We start from the raw sequence: 11,232 nt of genomic DNA on the forward strand, positions 1-11,232 counted from the left end.
GCGCCAAATAGGAGCTCCCCCGTGCCCGTGCTGGCAGAAACAACGAAATGTATAAACTAACACGATCGGACGGCTTTTCTCCAGGTGGACTAAGAAGGATTAGCGAATCCGCAGACAAAACTAATCTTCCCATCGATCAATCCGTCGGGTGGATGAGGCTCGATGATGCCCAGAACGATGCCCATCGACTACCTCTTGTTCTTGGGGGCTCAATTTTTGTTTTTGTCTCCTTGTTCTGTTATAGCAGTGTTTTTGACCTGTTCCACGCTTACGCTGTTAAATGTGCATGCCGCATATGTTACTCCTACCACATCACGAGCTTTCTTTTAGTGTTGGGAGCTGAGAAACATCAGATGGGTCTCCTGTCGCTCATCACCGGCAGGCCGGGCGCCAGCGGGTTCGGGTCGGCGTCCACGGCGGAGCAGGTCACCGACGGCGTCGACGCCTCGAACCTCACCGTCGTCATCACAGGTAACAACACACAACACACCGCTGTCGTCGTCCCGGCATGCAGTGAGGAACTTTCACCCGAAACCATCAATTTGTTGGAGTAAACTTCAAGTTCTGTCACAATCAGTCCCTTTTGTAGCATGTTCGAAGGATCCATTCAGGGCAAGGAAACTCTGAAAGAAACTCGTGTTTTATTTACAGGAGGACCTAGCGGCATCGGCCTGGAGACGTCGAGGGTCTTGGCCCTGAGAGGAGCCCATGTCATCATCGCGGCGAGGAACACGGAGGCCGCGTCGGAGGCGAAGAAGAGCATAACGGAGGCGAACCCAGCCGCCCGGGTCGACGTTCTGAAGCTCGACCTCAGCTCCCTCAAGTCCGTCAGGGCCTTCGCCGAGCAGTTCAACTCCATGAACCTCCCTCTCAACATCTTGATGTAACTAACGGAGCGCTTCATCTCGATCTTATGATACTCCATTTTCTTTTTCCATATGTAACCAAGCCGTCCAAAAACTTTGTGCTCTGCAGAAACAATGCAGGTGTGATGTTCTGTCCCTTCCAGCTCTCCGAAGATGGGGTCGAGATGCAGTTCGCAACCAATCATCTTGGTATATATTGTCTCGACACAGCGGTGGTTATCTATCTATCTTTTTTGATACTGATATTTGTCTCTCTTGTTATGATCAACCAGGTCACTTTCTGCTGACCAACCTGCTGCTTGATAACATGAAAGCCACTGCTGAGTCTACGGGTATCGAGGGCCGCATCGTGAATCTGTCATCGATCGCCCACGAACATACTTATCCGAAGGGGATTCAATTCGATACACTCAATGACAAGAAAACGTATGGGTTTCTTGTGGTTCTTTGGAATTGGAGAAGATCTTGAACTGTTACTGATGGTTTTTGCACTGGCAGATTCGACAGAAGGTCGGCCTATGGACAATCCAAGCTTGCGAACATACTACACGCTAAAGAGCTCTCTAGACGGCTCAAGGTATTCTTTTCCTCTCTCCATATTTTCGCCTATTACCTTATTTATTCAGAGGAAGATCAATACTGAATAGAGGGCTCTTACTAATTGAGAGTGTCTTAAAAAGTTTCAAACTATTCTGAACCACCATAAACTGTATGTTACTGAAACAGGAGGAAGGAGCTAACATCACGGTTAATTCCCTTCATCCTGGAGTAATCATGACCAATTTGATGAGGCACTCCTATGCTGTCATGAGTACGCTCCCCGGCCCATTTTTCTGTTCTTTTGAATGTATTTGTCAAATGTCATCAAGTTTTAGCTATGCGCCATTTTATGGCAAGTGCCTTTATGGCTCCACGGCGTTATCAATTTCCTGTTTAACTTGCAGAGGCAATTCAAGTTGCCACCTGCTTGATCTGGAAGAATGTACCCCAGGTTCTCCTCTACTCTTGCCTTCAAGTAACGAATATTTCGTTGTGTAGTTTCTTCTGAATTTAACCTTGTCTAATAGAGGATGCCTTGCGGTTTCATTTCCAGGGAGCAGCAACTACCTGCTATGTAGGGCTCAGCCATCAGCTGAAGGGAATCACAGGCAAATACTTTGCTGACTGCAACGAGGAGAAGACGAGCAAATTGGGAGAGAGCGACGTCTTGGCGAAGCAACTCTGGGAGTTCAGCGAAGAGCTGGTCAAGTCTGCGAGTCAGATCTAAAAGCAGGCGAGAGAAAGGCGTAGTAGGAACCTACCGCATGCATGGTGAACCAGTGTCGTTCATTAACAAATTTTCGTGCTTGTTGTTTGGATCGTGACCTAAGAGGCTAAGACCAATATGCACCCTGGTTAAATTTCTCTAATGTATCTGCCGATCTGTTCCGGATTGGGTCAATGGGACTGGTATATGTCATCCTAGTTTCAGATTTCTGTTGCCTGAAATATCACCCAAGTTTCAGAGATATTTTGGTGTTGCCTAATACTTTATCGTCCTAGAGTGATTTCGGGACTGATGGAGTCCCCGGTGCGGGCACGTCCTGATTAGGGTCATTATGAGCTTCGGGTCTCTGGCAGGCAGCCAGATGGATGCTATTGCTCTGCTGATGCTCCCCGTGCTTATCGTGCCGGCCCCTGGATCGAATCGCCAGCATAGACGATACCGATCTAATATCAAACATGTATCGTCCAATCGCAATAATCTAGAATTAACATAAGTCTTACAAACCACTATCAGAGGTTAGCCAAATGAATAATCTCACAAACTCAAAGAATTCACAACAATGAAAACATAAGCAAATCCTAATGAAGTAGTTTTTGGTAGAGCTCCATCTACGTCACGAGGAACCATGTTGAGTGGATGCACGTAGCCGTACGTAAGTCACTCCTCGAAGAGTCACCTGCAACATGATATGTTGCAGCCACTAGACATCTATAGATTTAATGTATGGGCAGGTTCCACAAGAATTATAACAGTCATATCTCACCTACATGCTTTTCAAGTAAGTGAAAATTTGGCTTAGTTTGCGTAAAGCGATAGTTTTATACAATCTTCATATATAAGTGGATCTACTCTATACATAGGACACACTACGTCTCACAACAATCCGCAGTATACTTGGGTCCACGGCATCTCACAACAACCCTAGACCTTTAGCCCACTAGTTTGACCAATAGCATCACACCATTAGTGTCATCAAGCAGAGACCTATCCCGGCCCATTGTTCAACCCACCAAGTTTTTTTATTGAAGAGATGATGATGGGATCTTCCAGAGAGTTTTCAGCCATGTTGCTCAAAGTTGTCCATGACTGAGGACACGACTAATCATGATCAGTTTGCACACTCTCCAGAGGTTTGTGTACTTTACCCGCAAGACCAAGTCGCGCCCTTCTGCTACTAAACTCAACTGTAGAGTAGTCACAGGACGAGACTTTTGTGAAGCAGTTGCTTGCTCCAGCAGGTAGACCCACTCCAACCTACGCACCTACATTTGCCGGTCTACCTGGGATGGTTCCCATAACTTACTTGGTCAAGACAGAGCCATATGACTCATGATTACACATGGAAGCTACTTAACTTAAAACTCAAACAGTCCCTTTGAACCTGCGCGGCAGGCCCCACCCAAATCACACCCTAATGACCCAATCAAAGCCAATCCACCTAGATGATTGATTAGTTAGGTTGTCATTAGGTAGCCAACCAATATACAGTAACATGTCTTCTAGTGTGATTCCAACCCCATTATATCATAGCAAGCTAATCATTGTCTACATGTTGTTTACAAGGAACACGGTAATGGAACCTAAGGTTTTGCTACTAGGTATCCATACAATGTCATAGCTTAAGCCTGAACTCACATACCTATCGTGGCATACTACAATACATGATCAAAGTAGGGGAGTCATAATCAAAGTGAAACTTGCCTTGGTTATTGATGTCACTTGTGCACTGCTCACACTCACAGGGGTTGCACTCCTTGCAATCTAAAAGTTGAACAAACACATACAACATACATAAAAACGTAATCCATTCAAAAGGGAATGCTTGCATGAATGACAAATAAGAACCAAGCACACACACACTAGCAAAGTAGTTTGGCTTAGGATAGGATTTGGTTCTTCTCCATTTGGTTCAACATCCTAGGGTGTATGTGTTAGGGTTTTGGTTAAAATGATTTTCATTCATAACTTGACTTAGTTTTGTTTCATTCAAAATTTGTTTCTAAGATTGAATTTTGGTTTTCAAAATGATTCATACTTCAACTTGGTTGTGTATCAAATTGGATTTCATATTGAAATTTGAAAATAGTTTAAATATAAAATTCAAGTTTGAATTTGAATTGGATTCAAATAGTTCAAGTGAGGTTTAGATCATTCAAAGTTTGATTTGAAATTAAATTTGAAGTTGAAACAGTATTCAAACTTTTTTGAATTGTTTTGAATTTGAATTTGAATTAAACTTGAATTAAGTCTTTAAAAGGCTCGGTTCAATTCAATTTAGTTCATAGTTGGTCCATGAATTCATTTCCAAATCTTTCCATTTAATTTGAATTATTCAATTGGTTCATAAGTCCCATTTTAGTTTGAATTAAATCCAAATTAGGTTTGAATTTGATATGGTCAATATGTTCAAAAAATGCATTCCTAAAGTTTAGCTCAAAGTTCTGGAATTAAAGTGCAAACATTATTATTATTAATTCCATGGTTTGAAAGTTATAAACTATTTAAGTTTCAATTTATTTGAACTAAGGTTTCTATTGAAATTTATTTTAATTTTAATTTTACCTTGTTCGAATTTGAATCCTAGTGAGTTCCTTTGAAGGTTCAACTAATTAGGATCATTTTGCAAAAAGAACCAGACGAATTGAATTATAGTTTGCATTTTAGACCCTATATAGGTAAAAAGAGACTCTATTTTAAATTCATTTTAACTATTTAAAATTGAATATTTTTTTCTCCTGGTTGAATGTTTTTCTCTATAATTTGCAAAAAGTTTCACGTCAATTGGATTAGCAGAATAAAAGTTGTGATATTTTTAGTGCACATGAGCTTTTTGTAAAAGTTACAGAGCCTAATACCTAGTCGAATTCTTTTCATTTTAAGCAGAGACATGTGGTGCTCTCTGATTGGCTGCTACCGCTTTGACCTAGAATAAAAACGTGAACATTGGATTGTATGATCAGCGAACAACTCAGATCAAAACGTACCGCTTCAGTTAAGGCTGGTCATAATGGGGAAGAACTTAGGAGTCACATCACATACTCCAATACAACTTTGCTTATGTGGCACATATTTAATGAAGAAAGAGGTGCTTGTGGTAACTAGCTAAGTTACCGGAACATCACACACTCCAAGAAACAATGAGTCTATAACCTAATAAATACATCGTTGCATTACACTACATAGATGTTCCTACCCATTATGGAGGTAGTAACATAGTCTAGGGAAGTGTGTAAGTTACTAGCTTATGTTCTTGTCCATTGTGACCAGCCTAAGTGAACTGACATAAGACGTTGGTTCCAGATCTAATAGGCGAGAACAGAAGGCAATGCTCATTGGGCGGCTAGGCCACCGAAGATGGGGAACATCGGCGGCGGTGGTGCTCGGGTTCGACGGTTGCAGCGTTAAGCAAAATATGATTCTCTTTTTTTATGGTAAAACGTGTCTCATTCATATCACAAATATTAAAATACAGTTCAGGTACAGATCGACGTGACAAAACTGAAAAGACAGCAGAACGTCTTTGAGCTTGACACCAACGTCCGTCGCCTGTCTCCAGCACCTCCACAGCAACCGTCAAGGAAAAAATAACAGATCACCTCCTCATCTGAGCTCGACGCGGCTCCATCGCTGATATGCAGCTTTACGGGCCTTCAAGATGGCTCGCTAGAAATGATGTCCTTGCCGTTGAACAAATGAGCCCGGGGCAAAACTCCGGACACACCATCTAACCCTAGATCTGGCACCCCCACCACGGCTAAGATGCCGAAGAAGGAAAGCATACCTGCTATCCATCAACCATGAATCCAACACATGTTCCGTCTTCCAGATGTCATCAGTGCAGACCATAATCTGCATTCGCTCCTGAACTACTTCCCAAGCTCCGCGCAGACGTTGGAGCAAACGCCGACGCAACGGCGGAGTCAAAGGTCACATGTGCACCACAGGATGTCGCCGCTGCCATGACATCCCAACTTGAACAGACTGGTTCTCAAATCCATCGCTAACCGTAGAGACGGTCGTCTCGCCAGAGAAGAATCTGGAGCTTCTTTATTCAACATCGTTGTCGTCGTTGCTGAAGCCAAGACGTCGAACAATACAAAAACCTAAGCTACTAGGGCTCTATAACTAAAACTTAAACGATCCGCACGCGCGGGATCCGGCGACCCCCTCACCACCGACGACCAAGAGGTCACCGCCGGAGGGGAGCCGCCAGAAGGGTTGGCTCTCTTGGCTTCGATGGCTAGGGTTGGCAGGCTGTAATTAATCAGATCCATCCTTTGATGAACGTATGTCATGTGGAGGTTTGTTCTTGGCTGTGTGTATCTTGAATGTCTTCAAATATCTTGTTGGTGTAGAGGCTATGTGTATCTGGTATCCTCGCAATATTAATATATTCACCTTGTCAAAAAAGTCGTGTGAAGGTCTGTCCACGTGTATGCATCCTGTGGCGTACCATACGAAAATTCAAAATTTCGAGAACCAGAGCGGGCGGGCGAAAGCAGCCGCCCTCCCGAGCTGCCAAAGGGTGGGCCCCACATCGTCCGCAGTCACACATCGGATACCGCGCTCGCGCCGCCTTCCTCCTCCAATCGCTCGGCGGCCACTTTCCCCGCCTCGCCGAGCCTGTTCGTCCGCTTCCCAGCTCGCCGCGCTCCCCTCCCGGCGCTCAAACCCGAAGCCCACAGGCTGCCGTGGCGGCATCGCGCTCCTCGGCGGATGGGCCCGCCGCCGCGCGACGTGGTGGTGATCAGCTCCGACGAGGACGAGGGCTCCCGGAGGTCGTCTGTCTCGCCCGGCTCCCTCGGACGGGTCGCGTTGCTCGCGGAATCGCTGCCGCCGGTGCCAGTGCCGCGGAGGAAGAAGGGCAAGTCCCGCGGCGTTCGCGCCAGAAAGGACAACGACGACGAGGAGGAGGACGACGACTGCGTGATCCTGGACGGCGACCCTGACGGGCCGGCTGTGGTTGTGGGCGCCAAGGGGAGGGGCGCGGGGGACGGCGCGTCAGACGAGGTGGAGATCGTCGCGGTCAAAGGCAAGGTACAGATTGGTTTGTTCCCTTCCGCTTTGATCCGCGCAATTTTTGCGCATTTCACTGAAGCAGTGCGAAACCTTGTTACGCTGCCTGGAGTCCGTGCCTAGAGATGAGCAGACCACTGATTTCATCAGAAATTTCGTTTCGAATCGAACTGTGGCTCAGCGAGCATATGTTCTAATTTAAGTATGTATTGCACGTTCACTGCTTCAGAACATACTTTTCCCGAAAGACTTTCATTGTTCAGCCTGTAACATGGAGGTGGTCTGCTGAAGTATCTGTCCCTGTTATTCACCCTTACTGTCGATGAGCATCTTCAGTTTTACTGCATTTTGCCTGTGGACTGTGTTGGCATTCTAAATCGCAGCTACTACAACATGCCATCCTTCTGCAGATAGCGTGCAAGGATTTCCCTCACCCGCGGCATTTATGTTCTGAATTGCCCTTTAGCACCACTCCTCACCCAAAGCATTGTAAAATGGTAAGTCACAAGCATTGTCACCCCCTGTCCCTGATTCTGTTGGTAATATGATTACAGTAGCAGAGTTGACAGCATAGCTTTTGTAATGCGGCCCCGTTGCTGTTCTTTTTCTTTTCAAATGCAGTGCTACTGTTATGTGTGTGATGCTCCAGCTCCATGCAAGAGTTGGGGCAAAGGGCTCTTGAATGGTGATCATTGTCATGCCACCGAAAAGGACACAAAGTGGGAAACACTGAGGCAATCATTCAAGCGCAACTTTGAGCCGGGCAAGGAGGCCACTGTGTCCGCTGGGAACCTACCCTATGGCTTTGACACCGAGCGCCTTCGCCAGCTCTTCAGGTATGCCCGAACTCTCACGTTCTCATAGGTGAGCCTTCTTAGTTCTCACAGGCGTTTGGATTGATCGTTATACTCATCAATTGTTGAGCATGCAGTTGTAACTTCTTGATAAACCCTGAAATAATTTAAATATGTTTCTTATCAAGACTGATTGCATTGCTTCCTGGCCTTATCTAGTAGGCTATTCATGCAGTGCGCGGTTCTGTTTCGTCGGTGTTCCTTTGTATGGGTTTTCTCTATGTGCTAAAACACAGTGTCTTACTTTGCTGATGTGCAGATCATTTACGACAAGGGAACAGGCAAGAGTTGTGGACAGGGGAACTGGTTTTGACATCGATCGCCTTGGCCAGCTCTTCAGGTACGCCCGAACTCTCACGTTCTCATAGGTGAGCCTTCTTAGTTCTAACAGGTGGCTGGATTGATCGTTATACTCATTAATTGTTGAGCATGCAGTTGTAACTTCTTGATAAACCCTGAAATAATTTAAATATGTTTGTTATCAAGACTGGTTGTATTGCTTCCTCGCCTTATCTAGGCTATTCATGCAGTGCGCAGTTCTGTTTCATCGGTGCTCTTTGTATGGGTTTTCTCTATGCTCTAAAACAGTGTCTACTTTGCTGATGTACAGATCATTTACGACAAGGGAACAGGCAAGAGTTGTGGACAGGGAAACTGGCTGAGTATGCTGTGCAGAATTTCCATCTGTGTGTGAGTATATTTCATAAATGATAACTTGATATGACAAATGTCCTTAATTAAGTTTAGAAGGGACTTGTTATCCTATGATCATGTCTTAGCAGTGCAGCTAATGTGCTCATAGTTAAAGCACTATGGTTGCAGTATGGTTGGAATGTCTTCCCCCAGTTTGCATTTGCATACGTTTCATGTATATGTAACACGGAGTATGTTCCTTTGGTAATATGATGCGGTACTTGTTTCTGGTTTGCATGCAAAGTTAATCTTTTTCATGACTGTGCTCTTAGTTTCTGATTTAGGGAACACCTAAATCTGAACACAAGCCAACCTAATTGCCCTCGCCGTTCTTCTAATTTGTTTATACTAGGGTGTTCCTTGACCTTTTAGCTGTTATTACTTCTTGAGGTCAGTATCATGTGCAATTTGTGCACCTCGGTTTACCGAGACAATCGGCGCCACAGCTGTTCTGTCAGTTGCCAAGTATATGATGGCACGCTTTCTTGTAAATATTCTTCTCTCTTCTATAAAGCTAAGGTATGCCTTTGGCGTACTCTCGAAAAAAAGTTTGAGCTTTGCAGGCTTGGAAGGGACGCAAACTGCGAGTTTGAGTTGGAAGATAGGAATGAACACGGTGAGGGTTTTAGGTGTTGGGTTTTGCAGGTTTTGCTAGGAACATCATTAGTTTTCTTGCCATGCTTCTCTCTCTTTCTAATGTTTACTACCTCCGTAGCTGATAGTGTCATAATTATTTTACAGATTTATCATGATTTTATTTTCATAAATCCTACTCCCTCCGTCCCAAAATAAGTGTCTTAACTAGCTTTAGTACGCACGTACTAAAGCTAGTTAAGACACTTATTTTGGGACGGAGGGAGTATAAGTTTTCATCAACATCTGATGTCCAACAAAATAGCCGTTAAGTTTGTCGTGGAAACATCTCACGATCCTGTAAATGCTTACCATCTTTAGAGATTATATTTCAGGCATAAAACGTCGTGTACTAGGAACGGAACAGAAGGATTTTGCATCACAATTTGGTCTCAGGATCACTAAACAAAAACTGAACATACACATCCAGACATGCAATCTCCTATTCTTCACTAGACGACTTGCTTTGTTGCTCTCCTGCTGCCGCATCTGGTGGCGTCTTCCGTCGTCTCATCGTCGCTGGCCTTGTGAATCACCAAGCATGGGCCGCCGTCCCGCTGGAACGCCCATATCTGGATCTCATCCATCGCTTCCATGCCACTCGTGTTGATGAAACTCCCGTGGTCTCCGAATTTCAGCACCGTCCTGCCGCTAGAATCCCACCGTGTCAGCTGACCATCCATCCGGTCGCCGGCGCGGTTGACGTAGACCGGCACGACGAGCCCGCCGGGCTTCTTCCCCCGCGCCCTGCGGCACGCCTGCGGTTCCGTCCTCTCCCGGGGGTTTTCCATCTTGGCGGCGCGGCGCTGCTCGTCGGAGAGGAGCCGGAGGAGGCGGCCGACGGCATGGCCGTGCGGCATGGACAAGCGGCCCTGCTGCAGATCGAGGTCCGTCCGCTGGACGCGCTTCTCGGCGATGAAGTGGAGCGGGTGGTCGGGCTGGAGGCCCAGCTTTTCGCGTATCCAGCCCGGCTCCGCCGGCCCGGGTTGGTGTCCAGCGGCCGGCGGCGGAACGGCGTCAGCGGGCTCACCGGAGAAGGGTGCCGCCGCGGCGCTGCTTGAGGCGGGCTCCAGCGCGGACGCCACGTCGTTCGTTGTGATCTCCGTGGGTTTGGCTTCAGCGTCGCCGCCGGTGGTTTCCGATGGCGATGTCGAGCAATATCGCTCCATGGTCGTTCGTAGGTGCAATGTCGATCGTTATCGTCTGTTGATTCAGCAAGTTGAGTCCTCCTGGCGTGAGAATATATATAGTACCGGAACGGGTGGATGATGGACATGCATTTGGACCCGAATCAGGATTCCGCATTCAAGTGTCCGTCTCTGATTCGTGTCCAAAGTGTTCGTGCGATGATGATGGCGGTAATCCGAGCTGGAGTAGTAAACAAACTACTCGCGGCGAGCGGCGATGACCATTATTTATATTTTGGACCACAATTTTTTTTTTGACCATGGCAAACTTATTGCTTAGACCATGACAAATTTGTTTTGTACACACCAAGATTTTTTTTGAGAATGAACCAAGAAAACTTTTATCACATACACCATATAAATTCTGTTTTGTAAATAAAATGAAACATATAAAATTTGTTGAACAATTTTTTTGTATACCATGGCTAATTACATGAACATCATATGTCAACTTTCTTTCCAGAGGGCTGGGTGAAGGTCAACTCGGACGGTGCATTCTCACAAAACCGAGACAAAGGTGGGACAGGGGTTGTGCTAAAGGATCGGAATGACGCTTTCAGAGCTAAAAATTGGTACATGTATGGGCCTGCTACAAAAGGTTACAGGCCTTTCCTTAAATAATCTCCACCGCCCCATGATTTTCATCAGGGTGGGGCCCTTCCCTCCACCTTAATCCAATTAAAATCTGCCAGATCAACATCAGCCTGTAAACATTA

At 45.8% G+C, this 11,232-nt stretch overlaps 2 protein-coding genes across 3 annotated transcripts; both read left to right on the forward strand.

Annotated features, from left to right (window-relative positions):
- Positions 1–338: 338 nt before the first annotated feature.
- Positions 339–2,301, forward strand: LOC119297574 (short-chain dehydrogenase TIC 32 B, chloroplastic-like). 2 transcript variants are annotated; one of them, XM_037575312.1, is made up of 8 exons: positions 339–471; positions 652–883; positions 976–1,055; positions 1,139–1,292; positions 1,365–1,443; positions 1,593–1,677; positions 1,811–1,857; positions 1,960–2,301. In XM_037575312.1, the coding sequence occupies exons 1-8, from the start codon at positions 354–356 to the stop codon at positions 2,131–2,133; spliced, it is 969 nt and encodes a 322-aa protein (XP_037431209.1). In that variant the 5' UTR covers positions 339–353; the 3' UTR covers positions 2,134–2,301. The 2 variants fall into 2 exon arrangements, with proteins under 2 accessions (XP_037431209.1, XP_037431208.1); XM_037575311.1 differs by having other exon boundaries at positions 354–471; positions 1,823–1,857.
- Positions 2,302–6,661: 4,360 nt separating this feature from the next.
- On the forward strand, positions 6,662–8,908 carry LOC119297575. Its single transcript, XM_037575313.1, has 5 exons — positions 6,662–7,170; positions 7,560–7,646; positions 7,771–7,985; positions 8,263–8,343; positions 8,614–8,908. Exons 1-5 carry the CDS (start codon positions 6,850–6,852, stop codon positions 8,663–8,665), a joined length of 756 nt encoding a protein of 251 aa, XP_037431210.1. The 5' UTR covers positions 6,662–6,849; the 3' UTR covers positions 8,666–8,908.
- The last annotated feature ends 2,324 nt before the right edge of the window (positions 8,909–11,232 follow it).

The sequence above is a fragment of the Triticum dicoccoides genome, chromosome 5A (assembly GCF_002162155.2).
Source record: "Triticum dicoccoides isolate Atlit2015 ecotype Zavitan chromosome 5A, WEW_v2.0, whole genome shotgun sequence".
Classification (NCBI taxonomy): Eukaryota; Viridiplantae; Streptophyta; class Magnoliopsida; order Poales; family Poaceae; genus Triticum; species Triticum dicoccoides.

What these genes read in the sequence shown, in the direction of transcription:
- LOC119297575 (XM_037575313.1), top strand. Translation starts at nt 6,850, where the DNA reads ATGGGCCCGCCGCCGCGCGACGTGGTGGTGATCAGCTCCGACGAGGAC. An exon ending in CGCCTTCGCCAGCTCTTCAG is followed by an intron (nt 7,986 to 8,262) that starts GTATGCCCGAAC and finishes GCTGATGTGCAG; the next exon opens with ATCATTTACGACAAGGGAAC. An exon ending in CGCCTTGGCCAGCTCTTCAG is followed by an intron (nt 8,344 to 8,613) that starts GTACGCCCGAAC and finishes GCTGATGTACAG; the next exon opens with ATCATTTACGACAAGGGAAC.
- LOC119297574 (XM_037575312.1), top strand. Translation starts at nt 354, where the DNA reads ATGGGTCTCCTGTCGCTCATCACCGGCAGGCCGGGCGCCAGCGGGTTC. An exon ending in ACACTCAATGACAAGAAAAC is followed by an intron (nt 1,293 to 1,364) that starts GTATGGGTTTCT and finishes TTGCACTGGCAG; the next exon opens with ATTCGACAGAAGGTCGGCCT. An exon ending in TCTGGAAGAATGTACCCCAG is followed by an intron (nt 1,858 to 1,959) that starts GTTCTCCTCTAC and finishes TTTCATTTCCAG; the next exon opens with GGAGCAGCAACTACCTGCTA.